The following is a 25774-nucleotide window of genomic DNA, read 5'->3' as shown; positions in this document are numbered from 1 at the left end:
TGTTCTCAAACAACTACAACAAGGAGGTAATTCATCCTAACGTAGGAATATACACAATGTAGTAGAGAATAGTAATATTCTCCTAAACATGGCTCTCTCTTTCCCCTAATGCCTTCAAAATACTTTATGATCTGTTATTTTATTTTCCAGATATTGATAGAAGGAAACCTGGGGTGCCCTCTGTGATTGCCTCATTTTCCCCTTATCCTGCTACTAGTATACTTCCCACTATCTTCATTGCCGGCCCTTTAACGCTGGATTGTAATTTAGTTCTGACACCGGAAACAGGTATACCAGCTAGGGTTCTTCTTTGCAGAAAACAGAATCCATCAGAATTACTTTATGCACATTTATTAAGGGAAGTACTTTATAGAATTAGAAGAATTGGAAGAAATAGGCTCCAGGTCAAGCTTCTAGGAGCAACTTTCCAGACCACATAATGGAACGGGGCTACCGAAGACTACTGTCTTGTCCATGACCAGGTAGTTACTGCACCCCTCTGGCTGCAGGACCACCTCATTTCTGTCATGATCCACACCAGCAGAATGGATGCCTCGTGCCTACCCCTGTTCCCACGCAACTCAGAACTTCAGTCTCCTCATTTATAGACTGAGAGTAGCATCTACCCCCAGGGCACAGATGATACATTTCTCAGTTGGTGTGGCACAGGCACAGGCACAGACCAGTGAGAATGGATGTAGGTCATAGATCACTCATTAGGACTTACTGGGGTCAACCAGCTGAATAGCAAACCTCTTGGTATTACAAGTATGAAATGGGCCTGGCACAGTAATGTCAAGGAGCGAGGGTTGTTCTCATGGCCCTGGGTGCATAGCATATGAGTGGTTTGCCTGAGAATGCACAAGGTGCTAGCTGTCAGACTGGGGTGTGAATTCTGTGAACACCCCCAAGACCTCAGAGGAGAGAGGATGTTCTCGCAGGTCTGGAGAAGAAACCAGGATAGTGGGGGGGGGGGTCGGGGGGCCGGGAGAATCTCAGACTCTGACTGTTGAGGCACCTGGGCCATCCATCTGAACACAACATGCCCATCCGAGGAAGAGGGCTGGAGGGGGTTGAGTGGGCAGTCAAGGAGGAGGCTGCTTCATTTCTCAACTGTTGTTCTTGTGAAACAGGTGGCTAACTTTAAGTGTGAGAGGTAATAAGTAAGGAGAATAACTGGGAGTGTTAGGCTTTGGGGTGCCCTCTGCATGAGAATGATGGGCACTAAACCTGTCTGAGGGGAAGGTGTGGATAGGATTAAACACACCAGAGACTGGAGTCCAGAACCTTGAAAGTTTAATGAGGACAGTTAGTGAAGCAATACTCTGTGATTAATCACATCAAAAGCATCACTTAAATCAAGTAGCATCATGGTGGACAACGACCATTTAATTTAGCTACTGAAAGGTCATTTGGAACTCTTAATAGTGCACTGTCAGTAGGACTTGGCTTCTGTATTCAGGCAGATAAAGGTCCATTAGGTCCCCGGAGTGGAGGACTTAAGATCTGAGCCAACCCAACAGGTGATGCACCTGAATACACAAGAAAAGGCAAAAGGAGATACGTCAGAGAGGAGTAGAGTCACTGAAGTTTATTTTCCTCTTTCCTTTTTTCTTTTTTTTAAGATCTTCACACTTGAGGTCCTAGAAAAGTGATATTAAGAAAGGCAATAAATGAATACGAGGCTCTGAGAGAGAATATTGCTGTTGTGTTTTGTGGGCAAATGAACATGTTGTGTAAGCAGCAAGCTGTCAGGGCTGCGCACACAGAGCAGAGCTCAATCATCAAAACGAAGCTTGCACCGGAATGGATCTGATGCATATTTGACGAGGAGCGCAACCAAGGGATATTAGAGCTGTAAAGGACCTGGCCGATTGTCTGGTTCAACCTTGTCATTGGTACAGACCACGACAGTCAATGCAGAGGTGACAGCCATGTCCTGAGTTTACACAGTCACGAGGGGTGCACAGGGATTCACACTCAGCCTGCTTGACTCTGTCCAGGCCCATCCACTTCACACAATTATCCTGCAGGAGCCCTAGGCGACCACAGACATTTCCTGTCACTGGGCCACCACCAAAGCTTCCAGGAAGGCAGCTGGGGGACGGGGAGTTCCACTGAGCCACAGTTGCCCGGGACATCCTGACCGGCTATGGATTTAGAGCCAAAGGGCCAAGCCCCCCTTTCCTCTGAGAAGGAGTGTGTGGGGCTTGGGCACCCTGCCCACTACCTGCCACCAGGGGAGCTCGGACACAGCCTGGCTTGAGGTGGGGCCGAGGGGCAGGTGCGCACCAGTGGGGAAAGGACCCCTCTTTCAGATGCTGCAATCAGTCCCTGCCTTCTGGGGACCATCTTAAATGTCACCATTGACATGTGCAGCTCTTTTTCTTCATCTTTCTGACCTTTTGGGGAATGGATTGCCTTTGTTTCTTTGTTTGCTTTTCTCTTATTTCAGAAAGTTTAATGAAAGTTTACTGGCTGGTGAGCCATACCCTCCCCCTCTCTCTCTCTTTCCCTCACTCGTTCCTCCTCACTTTCACATGTGTACTTAACTGATCAAGTACTACTTAGTCATCACTTCCTTTCCTGTCACTATAAGGAGAGGTGACCTCTTTCCCTCAGGTCGCCCTCTCCTTACTTCCAAGCTATGGTTGAGGGCTTCTTAACCCTAAAGGATTAGATATTGCTATTATTTCATGCCGTTAGTATTTATTTTGCTTCCAGGTTTACCAATTTCTTGACTCCCAGTCCTTCCTCAGACTTGCCTCTTTTTCTGACATGTCCACTTCTTTGAGTGCAGCTCCTGTTGGTGGTAAACTCTCTGGGTTTGGTTACTTCACCTGTCTTCCCAAAAGACACTTTGCTGGACGCATGGCCCTGGGTTGACAGTTCCTGTGTCTCGGCAGAGACCGCCACACCCTGTGGGCCTCCCCGTGGAGCCAAGGCTCGGGGGCGGGCTCAGACTTGCAGGCCCATCACCCAGTCGTGGGCTGCTCTGCGGCCTGGGGCTCAGCCCTGTGCTAGCAACTGCACCCGCTCCCCGGGATTTGCTCTTGTTGATCTGCGTAGTATGTCCCATGAATGTTTATTTTAATATTTTATATATTTATTCATGAGAGAGAGAGAGGCAGAGACACAGGCAGAGGGAGAAGCAGGCTCCATGCAGGGAGCTCGATGTGGGACTTGATCCCGGGTCCCCAGGATCAGGCCCTGGGCTGCAGGCAGTGCTAACCCGCTGGGCCACCCGGGCTGCCCTCCCATGAATGTTTAAAACTCTCAGCTGCTATGTCTTCACACTTCCTTCACTCGTTCCTTCCAAACTGGACATTTGTTAAACCTGCTTATTCTGTCTTTTCATTTTCAGGTTTTGCTTCTGTGATTCTGTGCGCTTAAGTTGGAATAATTTCTTTGGATTTGTCTTCCAGTTTGCAGCTGCTTTGGTCCGTGTATCTAATTTTCAGTTTAACCCACTCTTGTTTGTAGTTGCTATCTTTCTTTTTTCTTTTTTTTTTTTTTAAGGTTTTATTAAATTATTTGAGAGAGAGAGAGAGAGAGAGAGAATGAGAAGAGCAGAGGGAGCAGGACAAGCCGACTCCCCACTGAGCTGGGAGCCCCAGGCAGGCCTGGATCGCAGGAGCCCTAGACCAAGGCCTGAACCCAAGGCAGCTGCTCTCGCTTTACTGGTTGAGCCACCCCGGCACCCCTTGTTTTTATCTTTATTTTTTTCCCCTTGCTTTTCTTTTTCATGCTGTTTTTCTTTTCTAAACTTCTAGGAATCATTTTCAAATCTTCCTGGTTCTCTGTTTCTCCATCCTTTTCTGATTCCATCCTTTCCTTTAAACATCTCATGTGTTGTAATTTTGTTTCTGGTATCTGAGGTTCTTCGGGATGCAAATCTCTTGTGTATTGTTACTCCTGACTCCCACCCAGGTTGATTTATTTCCTTCTGTATTGGGTTGTTCCTCCCACCCCCTATCCTGTTTGATTGTAGGTAATTCGTCTTTTCAGAGAATTGTGCTTGCTTGGCTCAGGCATTATGTAGTGCTACCAACCGGGCACCACTTTAATTTGTTCTTTTTTTAAATGTTTACAGTCCCTAAGGGGAGGGAAGGTGACTAGGAAAGAGACCAGCCTTCTAGGGACAGGTGAGCACCTCTGGGCCGGTGCCTCCTGTGCAATAGAGGTTCTGCTGTGTGCGCTCAACCATTCAAGCAGCAGTACCCTTGCAGGTCATTGATGCATGGGGAGGAAGAGGACAATAGAAAACCAATACACGAAACCTGGAGCTCTGAGATGCTGCACGGGGTTCGATTCTCAGAGGGGTCCGGGATCCTGTGAGGGCCCAATGGCTCGGGCACGGGTTTGCAGTGGCAGAGCGTAGGCACCGGGTCATGCTCGGATTCACCTGAGCACCTGCGCACACGCTGCTGGGTTCCGGAGGCAGAGGGAGACCGCCGGGAGGGGTGCTTGCCGCGTGGACTGGGGGCGACAGAGGCCTGAAAGGAAGGGCACCTGGGCGCCCTCCGAGGGCTGGGGGGAATGGAGAATGGAGCGCACCGGGAGGAGCCGCAGGTTGTCCTGCTGGGGAGAGGGCCGCGGGGAGCAGGGCCGAGGGTGCAGGGCCACGGGGAGCAGGGCCGGGGAGAGCAGGGCCGGGGGGAGCAAGGCCACAGTGGGCAGGGCCGCGGGGAGAGGGCCACGGGGAGCAAGGCTGCGGGGAGAAGGGCGGAGGGGAGAGGGCCACGGGGAGAGGGCCGCAGGGAGCAGGGCCGAGGGTGCAGGGCCGCGGGGAGCAGGGCCACGGGGAGCAGGGCCGGGGAGAGCAGGGCCGGGGGGAGCAAGGCCACAGTGGGCTGGGCCGCGGGGAGAGGGCCACGGGGAGCAGGGCCGCGGGGAGAAGGGCGGAGGGGAACAGGGCCGCAGGGAGCAGGGCCGGGGGGAGCAGGGCCGAGGGTGCAGGGCCGCGGGGAGCAGAGCCGCGGGGAGAGGGCCGCGGGGAGAAGGGCGGAGGGGAGCAGGGCCGCGGGGAGAAGGGCCACGGGGAGCAGGGCCGCGGGGAGAGGGCCACGGGGAGCAGGGCCACGGGGAGAAGGGCTGCGGGGGGCGGGGGGGAGCAGGGCCGAGGGGGAGGGCCGCGGGGAGAAGGGCCGCGGGGAGAGGGCCGCGGGGAGCAGGGCCGGGCTGCAGGGAGCACGACACAGGTGGGGAAGGAGCGCTCCACGCGATGAGCAAGAGAAGTCTTTATCTGACTTAATGCCTTCTAGGTCCACCCATGTTATTGCAAATGGCAAAATTTCCTTCTTTTTTTATGGCTGAATAACATTCTATAGATTATGTATAAATAAATATATAATAAATATATCACTTTTTTATCCATTCGTCACTTAGATTCGACACTTAGTTTCCATGTCTTGGTTATGACAAATAATTTGGCAATACTTTAAAAAGTATGTTTCTTATCATTAACCCAGGACCTAGTATTCTCACAGAAGAATTTTATAATAGCAATCTGTAATCCAAGGGCAGCCCCGTGGCTCAGCGGTTTAGCGCTGCCTTCAGCCCAGGGCCTGATCCTGGAGACCTGGGATCGAGTCCCATATTGGGCTCCCTGCTAGGAGCCTGCTTCTCCCTCTGCCTGTGTCTCTGCCTCTCTCTCTGTGTCTCTCATAAATAAATAAATAAATAAATAAATAAATAAATAAATAAATAAATAAAATCTTTGGAAAAAAATCTGTAATCCTGCCATAAGATGAATCGCTACAAGCAAGTTGATCTATTCATTTTTCTTTTTTTTTTAATTTTTATTTATTTATGATAGTCACACACACACACACACACACACACAGAGAGAGAGAGAGAGAGAGGCAGAGAGAGAAGCAGGCTCCATGCACCGGGAGCCCGACGTGGGATTCGATCCCTGGTCTCCAGGATCGCGCCCTGGGCCAAAGGTAGGCGCCAAACCGCTGCGCCACCCAGGGATCCCTCTATTCATTTTTCATACCCACTTAGTTCCAAAATTATTTTAGCTGGCTTACAGATGGTAGTGTGCTGGAGTCATCTTGTGTTGGCTTATGAGAAATTTATTGTTAAATTTCTAGGAATCTTGTAAGTTGTATGTTGAACAGCCATTATTGAAAACTAAAGTGTAGAAACTTACAATTCAATAATTATATTAAAAATAAAAGTAATAAATACTCAAATTCATCATGTTCTAATCCTGTTTCACCGTTCCTTATACTGTTGAGGTTATTTATGTGGTACCTGCATGATAAAAATGCTACAGAATGGTGTCCATACTACACATCTTTTCCTACATCCACATCCAGTTTGAACCATTCTTGATTGATTTTAACCGTAGGTTATTCACCACCCCCATGTAAATATAAGTAAAAACATCAACCAACATTTATGTTTGAACTATTCATGATTGATTGCAACCATAGGTTAGCTATGGATAAAGGGTTTGACAAAAATCACAAAAGCATTCTACGAGAATCATTTGGCTGCATGGAATTTACAGTAATGAATATTGTGTATTTTACTGTTCTTTGCTTATGGGTGGGACATCATTTATTGCAGGAGTTTGTAAGAAATTTATGTTTATATGTGATTTTTTTTTTCAGAGAACCAGTTGTGAAGCATTCACAGGCACACTTCTGCTAACAGGGATATACAAATACAGTAAGGTAACCCAGATTTGAAGCAGGTGAGAAAGAGAAATGAAGAGCAAAGAGAGGGACCTATCAGAGCTGGAAATGACATTAATGCAAAATTTCATATTTACAGAGCGTAGAGATTATGCCATGTTTGGCTGAGATTTGTCTCTAAGGTTCCTAGCATGTTTCATATAAAGAAAACTTTGATCATGTGCTGAATTTTCAGGTTCTGGTGAGAAATTGTGGAGTTTCTCCTAAGCTAAGTCCAGAAGGATTTTTACCTGAGGGTTTGTGTAGAACAATGTGTTTTTATAAATGTCAATAATGTTCTTAGAGCAAACCCTCATTGAGAGTCATGGGGTACTTCCAACAGAGACCTCTTTAAAGGCTCAAAATTTGCCAAATGTATTTCTGTAAGAAATACACACTGAAGTACTTATGGCTGAAATAATATGAACTCTGGGTTTTGTCTTAAAATCCTTCACAAAACAAACAAAGTACACCACTGAAGCAAGAACAGCAAAATATTGATGAATGTTAAAGCTGGGTGATGGGCAATCAGAAATTCATTATACTCTCATGTCTACTTTGAGACAAAATTGAACCTGATTTATAATGTCCTTTATCGCTCTTATTTTCTAACGACCCCTCTTCCTCTCTTCTCAACACACCTTTATCCCCCTACCCGTACCGGCCCCATGGTATTCATATGGTAGAAAAATTGGGTCACTTGTTCCGTAGGTTTTCCTACATTGTGATCGTGGCTGTTGCTTTCTCATGGTGATAGAATGTGTTACCTTAGAGAAATCCATTAAATTTAATATTATCCCACAGGACTGAGCAACACGGCAGGGATACTTTAATGGAAACAAAAGTGAAGGGAGATGAGGCCACCTGACCCTAGGCAAGGAATCACGGTAAACAGGGCAAAGCCCACAGGAAAGGTGAGGGACTCTAGATGATCTTCATTTACTCTCCATCTCTGTGGGATCTTTGTCTCCTGGTCCCCCCCCTTCTCACCCGGGCACCTAAACCCTCCAGCAGAGTGGTGGGGGCAAGGGCAGCTAGGGAGTAAGGTAGCAGGCGTTTTCTTCCTTCTGGATGCCCTGCTTAGCTAATTAAGAAAGGATTTAAAAAATTTCCCTGGAACCACATGCTTAAACAAAAGAACAAATACGTTTAAAATCAAACCAGTCTTGAAGGGGCAGCATCTTTATCATCCACCCATGCTGGAGATTCATTTCACATTCAAATAAATAAAAAAACTACTTGCAAAAAGGCAAATTAGACCCAGATTTACCTGCAGGTGGCATTTTATGCCATAACTTAATGGCACTTCATCAACATCGGCTTTTCTGGGCGCACTGATTAGTTCATGCTATATGAAAAGTGCTTTGCCGTAATTTTTCATTAGCTTCTCGAGTTATGCCATTTGGAACTGTGGAAGATGGCTAATGTTTTAGTGACTTTTAAAAACCACTTTACAATCAGGAATTCAAGTACCAAATACCAGGGACTCAGGGACCATTTAGACATCCGAGACATGACCATGATTAAAGACTAGTTGTACTGGTCGTTCAGATGTTGCAGAGTCTTTGAAATGAATGAGCGCTCAGACCCACATGATGGTGGTGTCAGCCCATGGCTCCTGTGGCTCAGTTGCACGCAGAGGGTGGTCACTCTCAGCGTGGACACAGGCATCTTCAGTTGCACAAGAACATCCCAGCCCTGTCCCCCAGCTCTCCTCTCCGCTAAGGCACATGCATCTGCTTTCCCGGTAGCATGCAAGGTGCCCTAGCCATATTCACCTGGAAGAACAGTGTCAAACCTATCACAGTCCAGACCTGGGAGGTACTTGACAACACAGAGGGCCTCACAGAGAATTGCCTGGAGGGTTTCTCTGGGGCCTGGCAGTGGGTTTTATCCAGTTTTTAGAAAATGGACTCCAACAGAATGAAGTGGAATGGGAAGCCATCAGAGCGTGTTACAAAGATAAGTATTATTTTGTGAAACTTTTGTTTTAGTTATTTATGTGGGTGTATGTGTGTGCTGACACATACTGTGAGATGTATTTTTTAAAGATTTTTAAAAATTTTTTAGATTATTTTTTTTAAATTTTTATTTATTTATGATAGTCACACACACAGAGAGAGAGAGAGAGAGAGAGGCAGAGACATTGGCAGAGGGAGAAGCAGGCTCCATGCACTGGGAGCCCGATGTGGGATTCAATCCCGGGTCTCCAGGATCGCGCCCTGGGCCAAAGGCAGGCGCTAAACCGCTGCGCCACCCAGGGATCCCTTTTTTAAAGATTTTAAGTAAGTTCTATATCCAATGTGGGGCTCGAACTCATGACCCCAAGATCAAGAGTTGCATGCTTCACCGACTAAGTCAACCAGGTGCCCCATGAGATGTATTTTTTTTAAATTTTTATTTATTTATGATAGTCACAGAGAGAGAGAGAGGCAGAGACACAGGCAGAGGGAGAAGCAGGCTCCATGCACCGGGAGCCTGACGTGGGATTCGATCCCGGGTCTCCAGGATCGCGCCCTGGGCCAAAGGCAGGCGCTAAACCACTGCGCCACCCAGGGATCCCCCATGAGATGTATTTTTTAATGTGAGTCAAGTCAAAAATTTGAAGAATGCTGCTCTAAGAATTTGTAAGCTACCCCTGGAATAAGCCATATGAGTAAGAAGCTGTTACTTGAACTTGTCACTTTGAACAAATGCTTGAACATTTCCATAATAACAAGTTAAAAACAATATGTACCTTTCCTCTCATGTCTTACCTCTCTGAGATATGTGTGACCTTAATGAATTCCTCTGGACAGGCAACAAGACTTAGCATTCACTCATTTATTCATTCATTCAACAGATGTTTACTGAGATTGTTCAAGCCACTGAAAATATAATGGCAGGAAAAGACTTGACAAAAATCCCTGTCGTAGTACAACTTATGTTCAAGAATAGAGGGGGAAGCACAGACAATAAACAAGGCATACATAGGAAATGTTAAATGACTAAAAGTGCTAAGGCAAAAGAATAAGCAGAAAAGCGTAGGAGAGAACGTTTGGGAGTGTGTTTGTTTTCTATTTTTCTGCAAAACAAATTACTACAAATTTAGCAGGTTGAAATAACACATACGATACTACATCACAGTTTCCGTGCGTCCAGGAGTCTGGGTCCTCTGTCTGTGGTCTCACAGGGCTGCAATCCAGGTGCCAGTTGGGTTGAATTCTCATGTGGAGAATTAACTGGAGAACAACCCTCTTCTAGGCTCATTCAGGCTGCTGCCAGGACTCAGTTCCTGATGGCTGCATGACTGAGGGCCCCGGCTTTTCGATGGCTGTCCACAGGAGGCTGCCCTTGGATCTTCGAAGCCTCCCAGTTCCAGCAGACCTCTCACAATGTGGCAGCTTACTTCTTCAAGCCAGGAGGGAAAAGCTCTTGTTCTAGTCTGCTAAGATGGAGTCTTCTATAAGATAACATAATTATGGGGTGACAGTCCAACTCTGTGCCATATACTATAACCTAATCAAGAACCGATACACCCCCCCCAAAAAAAAGAACCGATACCCCATTACCTTTGCTACACTCCATTTGTTAGAAGCAAGTAACAGGTTCTGCCTTCAACTACCAGGAGAGCGATTCTACAAGGGCATGGCTCATTGGGAGTCACCCTAGGCTATGTCCACCACAGGGGGTTGCAATTTTAGACAAGTGGCTAGAGAAGGTGTCCCCGAGAGATATTATTTGGGTAAGGCCCTGGGAAGGAGAGGGAGAGAGGTGTGTGGCCATCTTGGGGAACAGCATCGCCTCAAGAAGAAACATCAAATGTAGAGCCCCAAGGAATAAAATGTCTGCCATTTTAAGAAGAAAACAGCCTATGTGCTAATGAGGAAGATCAAAGAGAGGGACAAATGGATGATGCAGGAGGAAGAGGGAATTGCTGGACTATTGAGTAAGCAAGAAGAATCCAGTGCATAAGTGAACAGGATGGCATTTGCTACTGGCACAGACAGTTCACGGTAAAAGGCCTGGAGGCAGAGTATATGGGCACAGATACAAGTTGTAGATATGGCAATGGGAATTTCTACTTTCGCAGTGAACAGGAAGTGAGGTCATCTGTAGAGAGAAAGGGTTAAAGAGGAGATGTTAGCGATTGGAGGAGAAATGGGATGGTATAAAACACCCATTCATGAAAGGGGCATGGGAATGGGTCTGTCCCCGGGAATGTCAGTCTTTTGAGTCGGCAGCATATGAGGCCCACTTGAGGTTAGAGGTCATGGATTTTAAAAGAGACCAGTCAGCAAGGGTGGGTGTTTTTCTCTAACCACAGCCAATGTGTATGGAGATAGACAAGGCATATGCAGAGAGCCGCACTGAGTCACGGTTGTGGTTTGGGAAGCAGAGAAGGGAGATGTGCAATAGAGGGAGCATGGTGAGTGGCTATGGAATTTAAGCTAGGTCACATCCAGCAAGGAGAAATCAGTAGGGACATAGTTGACCTGAATAGCACCATCAGTCAACTGAATCTAATTGACGTTGATAGAATGAATACTCCATCTAGCCGCAGCAGAGTACTCATCCTTTGCACACTCCTATGGAAGACTTAACCGAGACAGAGCATGATCGGGGCCATAAAACATACCTTGGCAAATTCAGAAGAATAGAAATCTTACAAAGCATATTTTCAGACCACATGGAATTAAGCTAGAAATCAATAGTGGAGAGACATCTGGGAAATCTCAAAATATTTGGAGGTTAAATAACACATGGGTCAAAGATGATGCCACAAGAGAAATGTATAAAAAATATTTTGAAGTAGATTAAAATTTACTGTGGTGCAGCAAAAGCAGTGCTGAGAGGACAATTTGTAGCAGTGAATGCAGGTATCAGAGAAGGAGAGAGGATCCGAGATTCAAGGCATTTTAGGGAGGAGGATGGGGAAGGGGCTGAAAGGGACAATGAGATGCAAGAAGATTCTCATGGAGCAAGAGAAATGGTAGAGAAAACAGCTGCCACCAGAGAGGCTCTAGGGGAAACCATCTCTGTGGGGGAGGTCAGGTTCCAGTGAGAGCACAAAGGTCCAGGAGAGTTCAGAGAAGATTTGGAGGAGATGGAGATTTTGCTGGTGATTTTCAGAGGGCTCAGTGGAAGGGCTTCAGGGAAGGAGATCAGGGGGAAAAATGTGTCAAAATGGAGTGTGGATAAGAGTTTGGAGAATAAAAGATGTCCTACCAAAGCAAAGTTAAGGGACATTATGAGACAAGTTGTTCCAATGTAAGGGCTGCTCTCTGGGTCTCCTCGGGGGCCCCGAATTCTGCTGGCCACTGCTTTGAGGCTGGCAGGAGAGTGGCCTTCCTCTCTGACTCCTGCCCATGGAGACCTGCCCAGAGGCTCTTTTCCTAGCAGTTGGAGGAAGTTTCCATTCTAGTGCCTGCAAATAGAAAATAAACATGATGGGGGTGGGGGTGGGGGATGCCTGGGTGGCCCAGTCAGTTTTGGCTTTCTTTGGCAAATGAGAATAAATCCACTAAATTGGATTCTTGATTTCAGCTCAGGTCTGATCTCATGGTGGTAAAATTGTGCCCTGTGCTGGGCTTGAGCTGGGCAAGGGGCCTGCTTAAGATTCTCTCTCCCTCTCCCTTTGCCCCTCTCCCTACCTCTCTCTCTTTCTCCCTCTCTCTAAAAAATGAAAAATAAAAATAACTGCCTGAGGAGTGCTATGGAGAAAAATAAAAGAGCAAGGGGGAGAAGGAATATTGAAAGAGGGAGAGATCAGGAAAGAGCCCCCTGATAAAGTGACACTTGCACACAGGCCACGAAGGGTGCGAGGGGGGGAGCCATGCAGGTGTCACGAGGAAGAGCCTTTGAACAAAAGGAAACAGAATGTTTCAGGAAGAACAAGGAAATCGGTGTGGCCGAGGAGAGGGGAAGGAAGTGAAGTCGGTGCGCCTGAAGGGGACGAGGGACGCCGCGCAGCAGCAGGGGAATGACAAGATCTGACTTGTACTTTACTATGATCATAGCATTTTATTCAAGTTCTTAACTGATTAACTCTCTTTCTAAAAGTCTAAGTAGAAATCGTACTCACACATCATTGTTTCAGGTACAATCCCCATCAGTGAAATTCACCCTTTTTAGTGTAGAGTTTGGGGAGTTTTGTTACATGCACAGAGTCATGCGACCCCAGTCAAGGTACAGTTTTGCCACCCAGAAAGTTCCTTGGGCCTCTTTGCGGTCAACACCTCCCCTATGCAGGGCCTGTGGCCACCGCTGTCTTTTCTGGCCCTTTAGTTTTCTGTCCCCAGAGTCATATAAATGGAACCATACGTTATGTGGCCTTTGAGCCTGGAAACGTCCACCGGCTGAGTAGTCATTGGTGTGGCTGCGTGTAAAGGTAGTTCGGTCCTTTCTACCGCTGAGTAGTGTTCCAGCGTATGGACTGAGCCCGGTGGGCTTATCTGTGCACACGATGAAGGGCATGGAGTTGTTTCCAGCTCTGGCTTTCTTGGGCAAGTGAAAATAAAGCCACTACAAAAATTCACTTACAGGTTTTTATGTGAACATCGGTTTGATTCTCCCTTAGGTAAGGGCCTCGCAGTGGGATTGCAGGGTCAGAGGCCGACGCATCTCGACTCTGCGAGAAACTGCCAAACTGGTTTCCAACATGTTGTATCCTTTTGCTCTCACTATCCATACAGGTCAGTGTTTAAACTTTGGTCGCTTTTAGTAGGTATTTCTTTGGGGTTATAGGTTAGAGTCTGCATTTCCCTAGTGACTAATAATGTCGAACATCTCTCTCTCTCTCTCTCTCTCTTTTTTTATTTTAACATTTCTTTTTTTTTTCAAGTTTTTACTTAAATTCCAGTTAGTTAACATCCAATGTGATATTAGTCCCAGATGTAGAATTAAGTGATTCATCACTTACATACAACACCCAGGGCTCATCACAACATGTGCCCTCCTTAATGCCCATTGAGCCCCCCAACTCCTGCAACCCTCCGTGTGTTCTCTTAAGAGTCTGTTTTCTGGTTTGCCTCTCTTCCCGCCCCCCATGTTCATCTGTTTTGTTTCTTAAATTGCACATATGAGTGAAATCAAATGGCATTTGTCTTTCTCTGGCTGATTTATTTTGCTTCTAATGTTGAGCATATTTTTATGTAATTATTTACCTTCAGTATATCTTCTTTGGTGAAGTGTTACAGATATTTCATGCCTTTTATAAATTGAATTATTTATTTTTGATTTTTAGATTTTCAGACTTTTAAAAAATCTATTCAATATATAACTCCTTTATGAAACTTTTGCTTTGCAAATATTTTCTACCAGTCTGTGATTTTTTTTTCTTTCCTATTTTTGAAAGTGTCTTTTAAATTTTGGGGTTTGGGCAACTGGATGGCTCAATGGTTGAGCATCTGCCTTTGGCTCAGGGCATGATCCCGGGGTTCTGGGATTGAATCCTGCATTGGGCTCCCCCTGGGGACCCTGCTTCTTCCTCTGCCTATGTCTCTGTCTCTCTCTCTCTGTGTCTCTCATGAATAAATAAATAAAATCTTTAAAAAATAAAATAAATTTTAAGGTTTTACAGTTAGGTCTATGATCTAAGTTGACTTAAATTCTGTATACAGTGTGAGGTATGCTTCAAGGTACACTATATTTTTGCACGTGACTAACGAAAAGACTATCAATCCATCATATAAATATGGATGTGTTTTTGGACTCTCTATTCTGTTCCATGGATCTGTGTGTCTGTCATTTGCCAATACCTTAGTGTTCTGATTATTGCAGCTCAGTGGCTCTCAAGTAGGGACAATTTTGCTTCCCTGCCTCCTCACCATTCCCTAGGGTATTTGACAATGTCTGAAGACAATTTTGGTTGTTATAATTGTGGGTAGAGGTCAGAGATGTTACTAAACATCCTATAATGCATAAGACAGCCTCCCACCACAAAGAATTATCCAGCCCAAAATATTAATTGTGCCAACGACATACTGCATAGCTTTACAGTAAACCTTGGGATGAGACAGTGTGGAGTTGGGGAGACAGATTTTGGTGGACAGACATCTCAGGTGCTCACACCAGATGCATAAGACACATAAGACAGTGTGGTCTTAGCAAAAGCAGTTTGAGAGGAGTGGTGAGAATATTGTGATTATACGATGTTGCTTTCTAGATAAAACTGGACAACATATGTAAAAGTGCTAGGCACACAGCTCGTACTAGCTAAATGCTAATTTCCTCATTATTTTTACTGCTCCTGACCTTGACCAAGTTTTCTCCTCTTTGCAGACCCTTCATCGTGACTTCTGCACTTGTGAGGGCCTATATTCAGTTTTGAAACTCTCACCATGATGATTTCTCTGTTAATAGAGCCCTATTTGTTTCTCTTCTGCATATACATGTGATGCATGGCCTGGTACAGGGCCTGGTATTTGCTGTCAAAGTAATGTTTCCTCTTCGGCCACCTGCTCATTGAGGATGCCTGAGCACCAGAGATGTCTGTCCACCAAAATCTGTCTTCCCAACTGCATAATGTGGAGTGGTAACTGCCAGATGGCTGCCCAGTCAGGAACTACATTTCCTAGAGTGCTTTGTGTCCAGTTGTGGCCATGTGACTAGTTCTTACCCATAGAATGGGATTGGAGAGTGACCTGTCACTGGAAACTTTAATGAGACAAAGAAGAGGCTGTACTCACTCCAAGCCCTCTTTCCCTTTCTGTTGTCTGGTGCAGGGGGCTCTGAAGTTCTAGGGCAGGGCTTCTCAAACTTCTGTATATAAGTCACTCATACTGGGGGATCTTCTTAAAATGCAGGATTATTATGGTGGGTCTAAGGCAGGGCCTGAGATCTTGTATTTCTAACAAGCTCCCAGGGATGGCAGTGCTGCTGATGCTCAAACTATTTTTCAGGAGCAAAGCTTTAGGGAATGGTGGAGCCACAGAATAAAAGGAACATGGGCTTCTGAATCACTAAATAAGGAAAAATCTACTTTAATCAGCAACTTCTGACCTGTTACCTGTGTGTACACCTTTTTGGACAGCAGCTAGTCTTCTGGAAGTGGTTGACAATTCACTGCTTCTGTTTAAAAGCATCTTGGTTGAGAATTCAGGACAGAATCACCACTGGCTGTCCCCAATCCCCTTAGTATGGGTGTGTGTTCCAGGTGACTCCTTCATGTTTTAAGAGATCCATACCTCACTGTGCTTTAGAACACTATAAGCCCTCATACCATTAGTTCCTTGATAATGGCAATAGTTAAGAAAACAATAAAATCTTGGTTTTGTATTCGTTGGCTCAGATTAAAAACGGAGAGTGAAAGACAGTTTGAGTTGGGCTGTGAATGATATGCTTTGTCCAGTGGGAAGGTTAGTGGAAAGCAGACCATGAGGGTCTTTGATCTTGAGAGGGCAGGACAGGGAACTCAGATGGAGTCTCTTAGTCAAGGGCCAGTGGGTGAGCGTCAGAGCTCTGGTATAGGCTGCAGGGCTATCGTTGGCTGGACTGGCCCAGCTGAAAGTGCAATCACTCAAAGGTTGCTTGATATGAGTGAGCCTGGACAGGGAGTCAAATCTGTGAGGGGTGTGTGTGTGTGTGTGTGTGTGTGTGTGTGTGTGTTACTGTGAAGAGCTGTAATTGGAGCAGAGAGGCAGAGAGAGTCTGGACCAGGCACATGAGGCCAAAATCCTCAGGGGCCTTTTGCATGCTTTCGGCAAACATTTACAGTGGGGAGGCCAAGTTCATTTAAGGAACGCTGACCAGCTGGACACAGTGTGCTAGAATTTAGCCAAGGATATTAGTGGAAAGTCTCTCCCTGTGTTTTGAGCAAGGACAGCTGGAACAGGAAGGCCTATGCTATCCTCGTTGCTCTAGCCATGACCTTACCTTACCGACATAAGAACTAGAGCCAGGTCCTGCTCCAGCCCTGCTGGCTTTGGGATGAGGCTGGGCCGGAGCATGAACAGGAGAAAGTCAAGGGGAAGTAGTTGCATGGGTTTATTTTGAATAATGCACTTGAGTGAGTTACAGAAACTAGCCTTCATGCCAAGCAGTTCTCAAATAATAAGGTCAAGCCACTCTGTCAGGATTTGAAGAAATAGGAGCAAAAAGTCTGAGAAAAATTATGAACTGTCTACTCTGACCAGTCAGGGCCACCTACCGTGTTGAGAGCCATTCTTATTGAAGGGAACTATTTTGGATTTAGATATGAGGTCAGTTTTATTTTATTTTATTTTATTTTGTTTTGTTTTAATATCCAATTTTCAGCAAGTATCCACTGAGTGCCTATTATATGCCAGGCATCGCGAGGGTTGATTGTAGAAAATTGTGATGAGCCTTCTGTCCACACCTGGGTGACAGAGGAAAGAGTGGGGGACCATAACATACGAGTTGTGAGCATGTGCACTGACCAGACAGGGAAGTTCTTTGCAAAGTCGTCAGGGCACCAGCAAGGGCTCCTGAGTCCTCCGGGAGAGGCTGGCGTCATGTGCCTGAGACAGAAGTCCCAGGAGGCTGAGCCTGGGAGGCCTGAAACCTCCCACAGACGATGGAGGAAGGGACACACGGCTAAAGGTCAAAGGAGAGAGGCAGGGAGGAGGGTGAAGGGAGCACATGGTGGTCTCCACTCCAGGCCAGAGTGTTAGGTACAGGAACGGCCTGTCCTGCCCAGTGAAAACCCAAGTAGCCTCCTACTGCCTTTTCAATGGAGGCTCAAATCTCGGCCAAGGCCTGGTAGGCCCTGTGAGTCCTGGGTCCCGTGGCTCTCCAGCCTCCTCCTGGCCGGTTCCCATCATCTGTACCTCCAGTGGGACCCGCAGATTTGCCAGTCCTGGCCACACGCCCTTCCATCCGGGTTTGCTGGGACACTGATTCATAGATTGAAAACAAGGGCAATCCTTGGCAAAGCGGGGTGGGTTGGTCACCTCATTCCCTGAGGCTCGGGCTCCTCTGTGCTGCTCCTGCCCCTACAGTTCTCATCTGACGCCTGCACCCCTCCCACCCCTTGCTGAGCCCCCATTTACCCAGCCACCCCTCCCCCCCTCCTGCCCCCTCACCCCCAACCTGCCTCTGCCTCCTTCACTTCTCCTTGGTAGCTCTCACTCCCTCAAGCTAGCCTCCATCTCAAGTGGTGCTCAAATGACATTAAGCCATTTTGATGGAGTATCTCCATGTCTGGTCTAGATTATGGGCTGGATGAATAGTTCCTCCTGGGTGGCCCAAGAGCCCCTCGCACTTGGCATGTGAAACATTTCTCTTCCTGGTGCCTCCAACCCTACAGCTGTCTGAAGTGGGTAGTGCCTGCCTGGCACACGGTTACGGTCTCACACCTCTGTGCCTCGCCCACAGCTAACACCCCATCAATGTTAAATGAGAATCTCAGCATCACTGAAAATGTTTACATATCTCTCAACTGATAATAATGACAACAATAAAAAATGTGTGTATAGCAAATACTTCCTCCGCGCCAGGCTCAGGTCAGGGGCCCCGACTGGTTCTCTGTCTAGATGATGATTGCACATGGGCCTGCTTTAAAACGGACTAAGTCATCCATAGGTTTTCACGTACCTTGGGGGCGTGTAACTTATTTGGCCACAATTAATATACTGAGGTTGGATTCCCTGGGTATATGCCTGTGTTCATGTGCAAGTGTGTGTTGTGTGTGTACACGTGTGTGATTTTGTATATATATAAGATTTTTTTTTCTGGGTTTTTATCTTGTAGCAGCTCGTTTGCCCACATTAGCTTGCTTTGAGGAACAACTAAGGGCATCCCAGAGCTGGCGATCCAGATCAAGAAGCAAGAATCCAGGGGTTCCTATTAATAAGAGATAACACCAAAGCAATTGGAAGGTATGCCACTGAGTCCTACAACCCCTGCTAATCTTTAACATGTGAAAAGTGTGGCAGACAGGACCGTTGGTTTTGAAGTATTCCTATGCATTTCTCCACGTTCTTTGCAGTTGAACCACTTGCAGCTCACTTTCATTCTCTTCTTAAGGACGGGGATCATAAATTGGCTCACATCTTTCCTGGTGGCTCCTGGACATTAGATAGAAGTCACATCTTTCCAGAATCCTCCCTTTCTGTAACAAAGCACGCTTTGCATGCTGATCCTTATGTGGGTGTATTTATAATGCATGGGCTGTTTCCCCTCCCACATGGTCCCGTCTTAGTTACATCAGAACCTCTGGGAGGGAATCCCAACAAGACCCTAGAGAGTGGCCCCCAAACCTTTATCCGAGGCTCAGTCTCTTGTCTGAGCTTCATTCTCCTTGGGGCATGCCCGTCTTTTTAGTCTATGATTATTGACCGGTGAGTATTTCCAACTGGGAAACCTGAGTGTGAGGAGCTCTCACATTTATAAAAAAATGTAATACTGTCCCTTCTAGGTCTGGTCCTCCTGACATTTTCTTTTTCACTCTGGCTTGGAGCTGGTGAATGTCCCTGGCTTTGCAACAGGTAAGCCTGAGGCCTGCTTGTCCTCCCTCCCGCAGAGCCCTCCTATCTCTCCCCTCCATTCTGGGTGCTCAGGTCTCCTTACCTCTCACCTGCCAGCGTCTCCCACCTCCACTTCACCCTGGACGGGCCGGCCAGGACTTCCTTCCACAGCCACGTGCTGATTTTATCTTTTCTCTGCTCAGGAAGCTTTAATAACTCCCAACTGTTCCTAATGGAATAAGCTATCCGCTTGAAACTACCTCTGTTTAATCTCTCTCCTCCTTCCCTCCTTCCCTCCACCTCCCTGTCTCTCTGGCTCTGGCTCTGGCTCTCTCTCTCTCTCTCTCTCACAGAGTCTTGCTCAAAATAAACAATTCACAGTTTCTCTAACAAATCTCTAGATTTCTGAACTCTGCTCATGCTGACCTCTCCCTGACACCTTACCCGCCTCTTGCAATCTCGCCTACCCTTCCAACCCAGCTAAGATGCCACATACTCAGGATGCCTTCTAACTGCCTCCAACCATTCCCGCACCCCGCTGAAGCTGGCGTCCCCGGATCACCCCTATCCTGTCTTGTGTTAATTGTCGTGGTCTCCCAACTAGATGACACGCAGCTTGAGGCTGAAGGCTGTGTTCTGTTCGCCGGTAAGGTTTCATATGTGGTATAACACTCCAAACTTTTTATAAACGTTTATGAGACGGAGTTAAGTAGGTTTGTCCTAGGGAGTGACCCTGTTAGCACATGGAGCCCCTGAAATAATTTTATGAAATTTTGGATCCCGTTTCATTTTAAAGTTAACACCTACATTTTTCCCACACAAATTTCTCGCAAAGGATGTGTTTTCTCTTGTATGCGTGCTTTAACTATGTTGGTGTGAACCTTGCGTTTGTAGATTTAACTCCTTAATTTATAGAAAACAACTGCCACAGACTCCAACTGGCAAAGCCAGTCGTTGTGGTCAAGCCAGACAAATAGCCATCACGCATTCGATCAGAAAAACTGTGACTTTATTTTAAAATTCAAATGAACGTGGGTGCTCAGGTTTAGATAGGAACCCTACCAGGGCTTCTGGATGAAGGAAGGTGTTGCTCAGTTGAATATTTCTTACCGATGCTCTCTGGATTCTCCTGCAGGAGGGCTGCATTCTCCAGTTCTCTCTGTTTTTACCCCCCGAGCTCATGTACCAGAGTGAAATCCAGGCTGGATGATAAGCTCATCTTGCTTCTCTAACGTAAAGGCCCCTTGCATTGGGCAGGTGGCAAAGTGGAACTGGCAGTCCATGGGTTTGAAATGCATAAAAATACAAGTTGAATTTCTGAAAATGAATTGCATTTGAGTTGTCCCTGCCTGTGTGCCCCCTAAGAAATCTCTTCGTGCCCCAGGAGTGTGTGCTCTTCCGTATGAAGGCAGATGGCCTGGGATGAAATCACGGAGGAGGCTTAATTTCCCTTCACACAGATACACCTCGTGAGGTTTTTAGAAAATTGCCCTTCCACCGAAGAAGGGAAGTCAAAGGTCACTTTGTTGCTTCACAAGATTCCCAGGTTGTTCTAGGTGAACTCACTCTCCGGGAGGCAGTTTCATCGAAGAAAAGATCCCATCCAACTATTGGAAGCCTTAAAAACACAGCTGACTCTTATGTGTGGCTGCCAGTCACCTTCCCCTGAGTGGTAGGACATACGTTTCTGTGGGGTCCCCGGTAACTGGGCTGTCTGGGCGAAATGCCAGCGAGTGTCCAGCAAGGGGGTGATTACTTCTGGGATGTCGCTCTACGGCTTGTGGCCCACAGCACTGCCACCGGTAATCGTGACCATACTCTGCATGTTCAGCTGGTGCCCTGGATGAGCTCGGCATTAGGCTTGGTACCCTTGCTACACTAGCCCAGGAGAGGACTCGTGGGGCTTTGCAGGCAGCCTGTCTGGCCCTCTGCTTGTCTGAGAAAGGATCTTTGGGAAGTGCAAATTCTTTGGCAATTAGGCCATTTGATTTTGCCACGAGTCTGGCCTGGAAAAGAGTACTACTATTGGGGCAGGGCAGATTCGCCTTTGGGGAGACCCACGCTTACACCTCAGGAGCCACTAATGAAGTCTCAAATGGCTTCAGTTGGGTCAGCTTCCCAGCAAACCGCCTCTAGTGCGAGAACAGCCATCAGGGCTCCGGCAGAGGGCCTCACGCTTAGATACACGGTCCACGTAGTTCTAGGCATGTGTGGACTTAAGCGCCACACACTTTTGTTTTCCCAGACCCCGTGTGTGGGGCCTGGAAGGTGAATGAGACCCTGATATGAGGGCCAGGGCCTCTCCGCTGAGGGTCGGGCTGTTGACCCTAGACCGAGGCTGCCCACTGGTGGGCCGTGGGCCGGACCGGCCTGCAGTGGTGGGTGTGCTGGTAGTGTTTTGTCTTCTTGTTCAGTGTTTCTTAAAAATGTGAATTAAACTTGTCAAACTATAAAAACCACAAAATTTCAAATAAAAAGCTGATTTTTTTTTTATCCTCTTGAGAACCTGAAAGGCTATTCCATGGTGGACTTGGACCTGAGGAAATGACAGCCTCAGAGGAGGGAAGTGCCTGTCCATGGGCCCCGTCCCCACCCGGCTCTCTTCACTTCTTGGTATTTCCTGCCTGACCTTGGGGCCCTTTGACTCCTAGGAAGGCCCCCTGTCCAGCCGGGTGCCTCACTGGCCTCAACACACTCCCACTCTGTCCCTGTCTTAATCCTTCTAGTCTCTGATTTCTGACCTTTCCGATGTCCTAATGACTTTTATGTTTTTTGCTTCTAAAAAACATTTTAAAAAAAGGTAATTAGCTGTGCATCCTTAATATTTACACCCCATTTTGTTAATTGCATCATTTGGCGAGCCTTCTGCTTTTTTGGCTTGTGCCAGGCCTTCTTAGATTAGTTCATAAAGAATGACATAAATTTATTACAAATACTATAACTTTTGTGCTTGATTTCACACTTCATGTCAGCTTCTTCTCTTTCCCAAAAGTGACACATACCTAATTTTCAAAAAAATTAATAGTGGAGGAAAAAAAAATAGTGGAGGAAAAATGGTCAGTTTGGGGATTTGAGGCTCCCTACTGACATCAGTAGGAAGTCCCAACAGGATGAGGTTTGAAGGCTGTTTCTTTGGATTGTGATCTCGGTGATGGCGGGGGTGTCATCCTCCCCAGACTCCACAGACCTCTCTTCGCCCTGGTGTAGGTTCTGGAATACACTGCAGAGGGCATAGTCAGCCATTGACTTTGGACCTCTACACTACTGCTCACTAAATGTTGGCTTCTGCATAAACATGAAGAAATTCAGAATAAAAAGGAAAAAAATGTGATGGGATTTATTGTTGATTGATACTTGAAATCCTTTTTGAAAAAAAGGCACAATATCAATCAGGGTAGCAAGCAACAGAAACATACTGGCAGTTCATAAAAGATGGAGTTGGCTGAAAGGCAAGTGTCAACTAGAGTGCTTTTGAGAAAACTCGGATTTACTTGGGTAAAAAAAGTCGTCTTTTTTTTTTTTTCCTGTATAACTTCACTGCATTTAGATTCAAGTTTGGAAAAAAAAAAAAAAAGTCCTGTTTGGGGGCATTCAATTTACACTCTAAAAAGAATTATGAAAACTGCAGTTTAAAAATTAACCCCCCAGTAACGACTTACTTCAAATTAACACACAGCCTATATAGTTAGAAAAAGAAAAGATTTTTGGATATATATTTTATTTGACAGTGTTTTAGAATATCATACAGTAAACAAGATTTCTGTAAAAGTTAATTTATCCATAGTGGTGCGTTTCATAAAAATAGTTGCTCACTTACAGTCTTTCTGTGACTATTAATACATGGAATTATATTTATAGAGATACAGCTGTACAGGGTAAATTCACAGCTAACACTACACAGAAATATTATTTGGAATGGGATTTAGATGATGTGCTGTCTTCACAGGTTATGGATTACAGCCGCATAAAGCAATTACTGCACAAGTAGTAGCCGTGAACTGTGCAAATTAGAGTTTATGCAAGCGTAATCTCAACTTTTTTATCCTTTTGTAACACATGGAAAATAAAGGTCAGAGGATACAGTACCGGGACGTGCAGCTACACTACAGAAGCATTGTCCAAAACCAGATTCAATAAATTAATGGCAAACTCTACTGGATGTCTAGTCCAGGGGAGAAAGACTAATTGAGATTAAACCAAAAGTATTGTAAACTGCTACATGTGTTTGTGCTTTTGTTTATGATGAATGGATTCCATTTTTGGAAATTGCTTTTACAAGCTGCAAGATTCTTCACTTGAGGCTTTCGGCCACGTTCTCCTCTTGTCAAACAACTCGACTACACCTATGCCTGATGGAAATTAAACGGCCAGTGCTCAGGTTGCTGCAATTTACAGAGATGGAAAGAGTCAACGGAGAGAGGCTATTAGGCGTGACCTTGTGTGATGGATCTGATCTCCCGTTTTTACTTATTTGACTACAAGTTCAGGGAGGTGAGGCTTATCTGCATTTGAACTCCTGTAAGGGCCAGAATCTGGGAAGGATGAAGCCTCATTCATTCAGGACAAATTAAAGAGAAACTGCCCTCAGAAAACAGTTTGCCTTTTAATATGTGTAGCTACAAATAAGTACCAATGGATAATTAACTGCCCTAACATTTTACAAAGGAATATTCAAAGGGCAGAGAAGAAAGGCAAGCCTTAGGATGGTAATAGGGGATCAACGCAGATCAATGAACATAAACCCAAACATCCAGAGGTTGCTGAAGACATTTAAAAATGGCAAAGGATGCAGAGACGAGAAAGCAAACCAAACAAAAAGAGAAAGAATAAGGGAAGGCAAAGCAGAAAAAGAATGCTAAAAGGTTCACATTCTTTCATGAAAATAAATTGGCCATGATTTTTTAATACTGGGGATTCATTCTAATCGGAGAAATACAGGCGAAACCCTTTGCCTCTGCTCTATCAAAGTGAAAATGAAGTAGTGGAAAGAGGATCTTAAAAAAGACAATAAAATAAGTGAAATAGAACACTGCTGTCAAAGAAGCTACCTTCTCCGCTAGCCTGAGACCCTAGGAAAAAGCCTTTTCATGAAGGAACTGCAGCGGTGCCGACCTCGATTCGACAAATTGTGGCCCTTCAATCATAAAATGCCTATTTTAGATGAAAACCAATTAAGATCTATGAGCTAAACTGCAAAATTCTGACTTACGGCAATCTCTTCCCTAAGATACAATTTTTTAAACCTCTTTTTTTTCCTACCACTGAAAATGTACAGAAACATGATTTGATCACAGAAATGGCAGTAAAAATGGCATCACAGCGACGAACGCACTAGGTTCCTAAGTCGTCCTGCGGGCCGGGCCGGGCCGGGCCGGGCCGGGGCGGGCCGGGGCGGGCCAGGTCGTGGGCAGCAGTTCCGGATGGTCCAAAGAAACCTTTTAACCCCTGTCTAGATAGGTCGAGAACAATTTATTTACAACTCTTTAGATCAATTAAAAGATATAATCTCGTCTCAGTTTCAGCTTGCTCCGTGCAGTTTGAATTTTTTTTTTTAAGGCGATATTCCAGTTTGTGATTGCTCTTAACTTGTCCGGTTTCTTGGTAGAGAGTTTGGATGGCATCCAAATCCTTCATGCAGCGGGGGTCATTTTTTTACTTTTTTGAGATTTTTTTCTTTTTTTCGTTTTTTTTTTTTTACTAAAGCTACACTGCACTGTCTCCGCGGTGTTCTCCACGTGGTTTTGGTTGTCCCGGGGCCGGCGGGGCCTGCGGGGGGCGCGGCGGGGCGGGGCGCGGCGGGGCGGGGCCTGCGGGGGGCGCGGCGGGGCTCAGCGGCCCGCGGTCGGGGCTCCCGGCCTGCGCGCGCCGGGCAGTCGGTCGGAGCCCGGCACCTTCCAGGGCCCCGGCGCCACGGCGGCCCTGCGCGGGGGGGCGCCGCCCGGGGCCCGCGCGCCCGCCCCGCCCCCGCCCCCGCCCCGCCCCGCGAGCGCAGGCGCCGCCCCCGGGCCCCCCCGCCGGCCGAGCTCCGCGCCCGCCGCCCCGCGGGGCGCCCCCTGCCCGCCGCCGCCCCCCCTGCCCGCCGCGTCCGCCGCGGGCCCCGGCGCCCCCGCCTCCGGGCAGCGGCCGCCGGGCGCCCCCTCGAGCCCGGGCCGCGCCGCCCTCCGCGGGCTGGCCGAGCGCTCCGCCTGCTCCCCGAGGCGCTGCTTCTTCTGGCCGCCGGCCGCCAGCTCCTTTGGTTTCCGGACGTCGTGCTCCCGCTTGCTGTCCCAAGGCGGGTCTGGGCCGCTGTGCCGGGAGGGCTCGGAGGGCGGGGCCGGGTGCGACGGGGCCAGTGGAGGGGGGCCGTCCTCCGGGGGGGCGCCTACTTCCTGCAGCCCTGGGGCGGCGGCGGCGGCAGCGCTGCGGGAGCCGGGGTCGTCTGCGGGCGGGAAGCACAGCGTTAGGGCGGCGCCCGCGCCCCGCGCCCCCTCCGGGGCACGAGGGTCCGAGCCCCCCGCCCCCGACCACGCCCCCCCCCGGCGGCCCGCCCCCGCCCCCCGCCCCCGAGGCTGCAGCCGGGCGCCCCCAGGGAGCGGGGCGGCTGCGGGCGGGCGGGCAGCACAGCGTTAGGGCGGCGCCCGCACCCCGCACCCCGCGCCCCGCGCCCCCTCTTGGGCACGACGGCCCGAGGCCCCCGCCCCT

The 25774-nt window shown here is 47.4% G+C and overlaps 1 protein-coding gene across 8 annotated transcripts in view; it reads right to left on the bottom strand.

Annotated features, from left to right (window-relative positions):
- Positions 1-9508: 9508 nt before the first annotated feature.
- The window catches only part of MAGI2 (membrane associated guanylate kinase, WW and PDZ domain containing 2), a 1329894-nt gene continuing 1313628 nt past the window's right edge, over positions 9509-25774 (bottom strand). For 3 of the 8 annotated variants that reach the window (XM_072791399.1, XM_072791396.1, XM_072791402.1), the window contains one exon: positions 9509-10128. Coding sequence is in view for 6 of the 8 variants with exons in the window: in XM_072791402.1 (XP_072647503.1) it covers positions 10106-10128 (23 nt within the window). In the remaining 2 variants the exon portion in view is untranslated. Of the gene's footprint in view, positions 10129-24921; positions 25512-25774 lie in introns of those variants that run through there. The other 5 variants (XM_072791391.1, XM_072791393.1, XM_072791394.1 and 2 more) reach the window with 3 other exon arrangements.

Source organism: Canis lupus, chromosome 21, assembly GCF_048164855.1.
Source record: "Canis lupus baileyi chromosome 21, mCanLup2.hap1, whole genome shotgun sequence".
Taxonomy (NCBI): Eukaryota; Metazoa; Chordata; class Mammalia; order Carnivora; family Canidae; genus Canis; species Canis lupus.
Note: the sequence above shows the minus strand (reverse complement) of the source record. Positions and strands in the feature narration are given on the sequence as shown.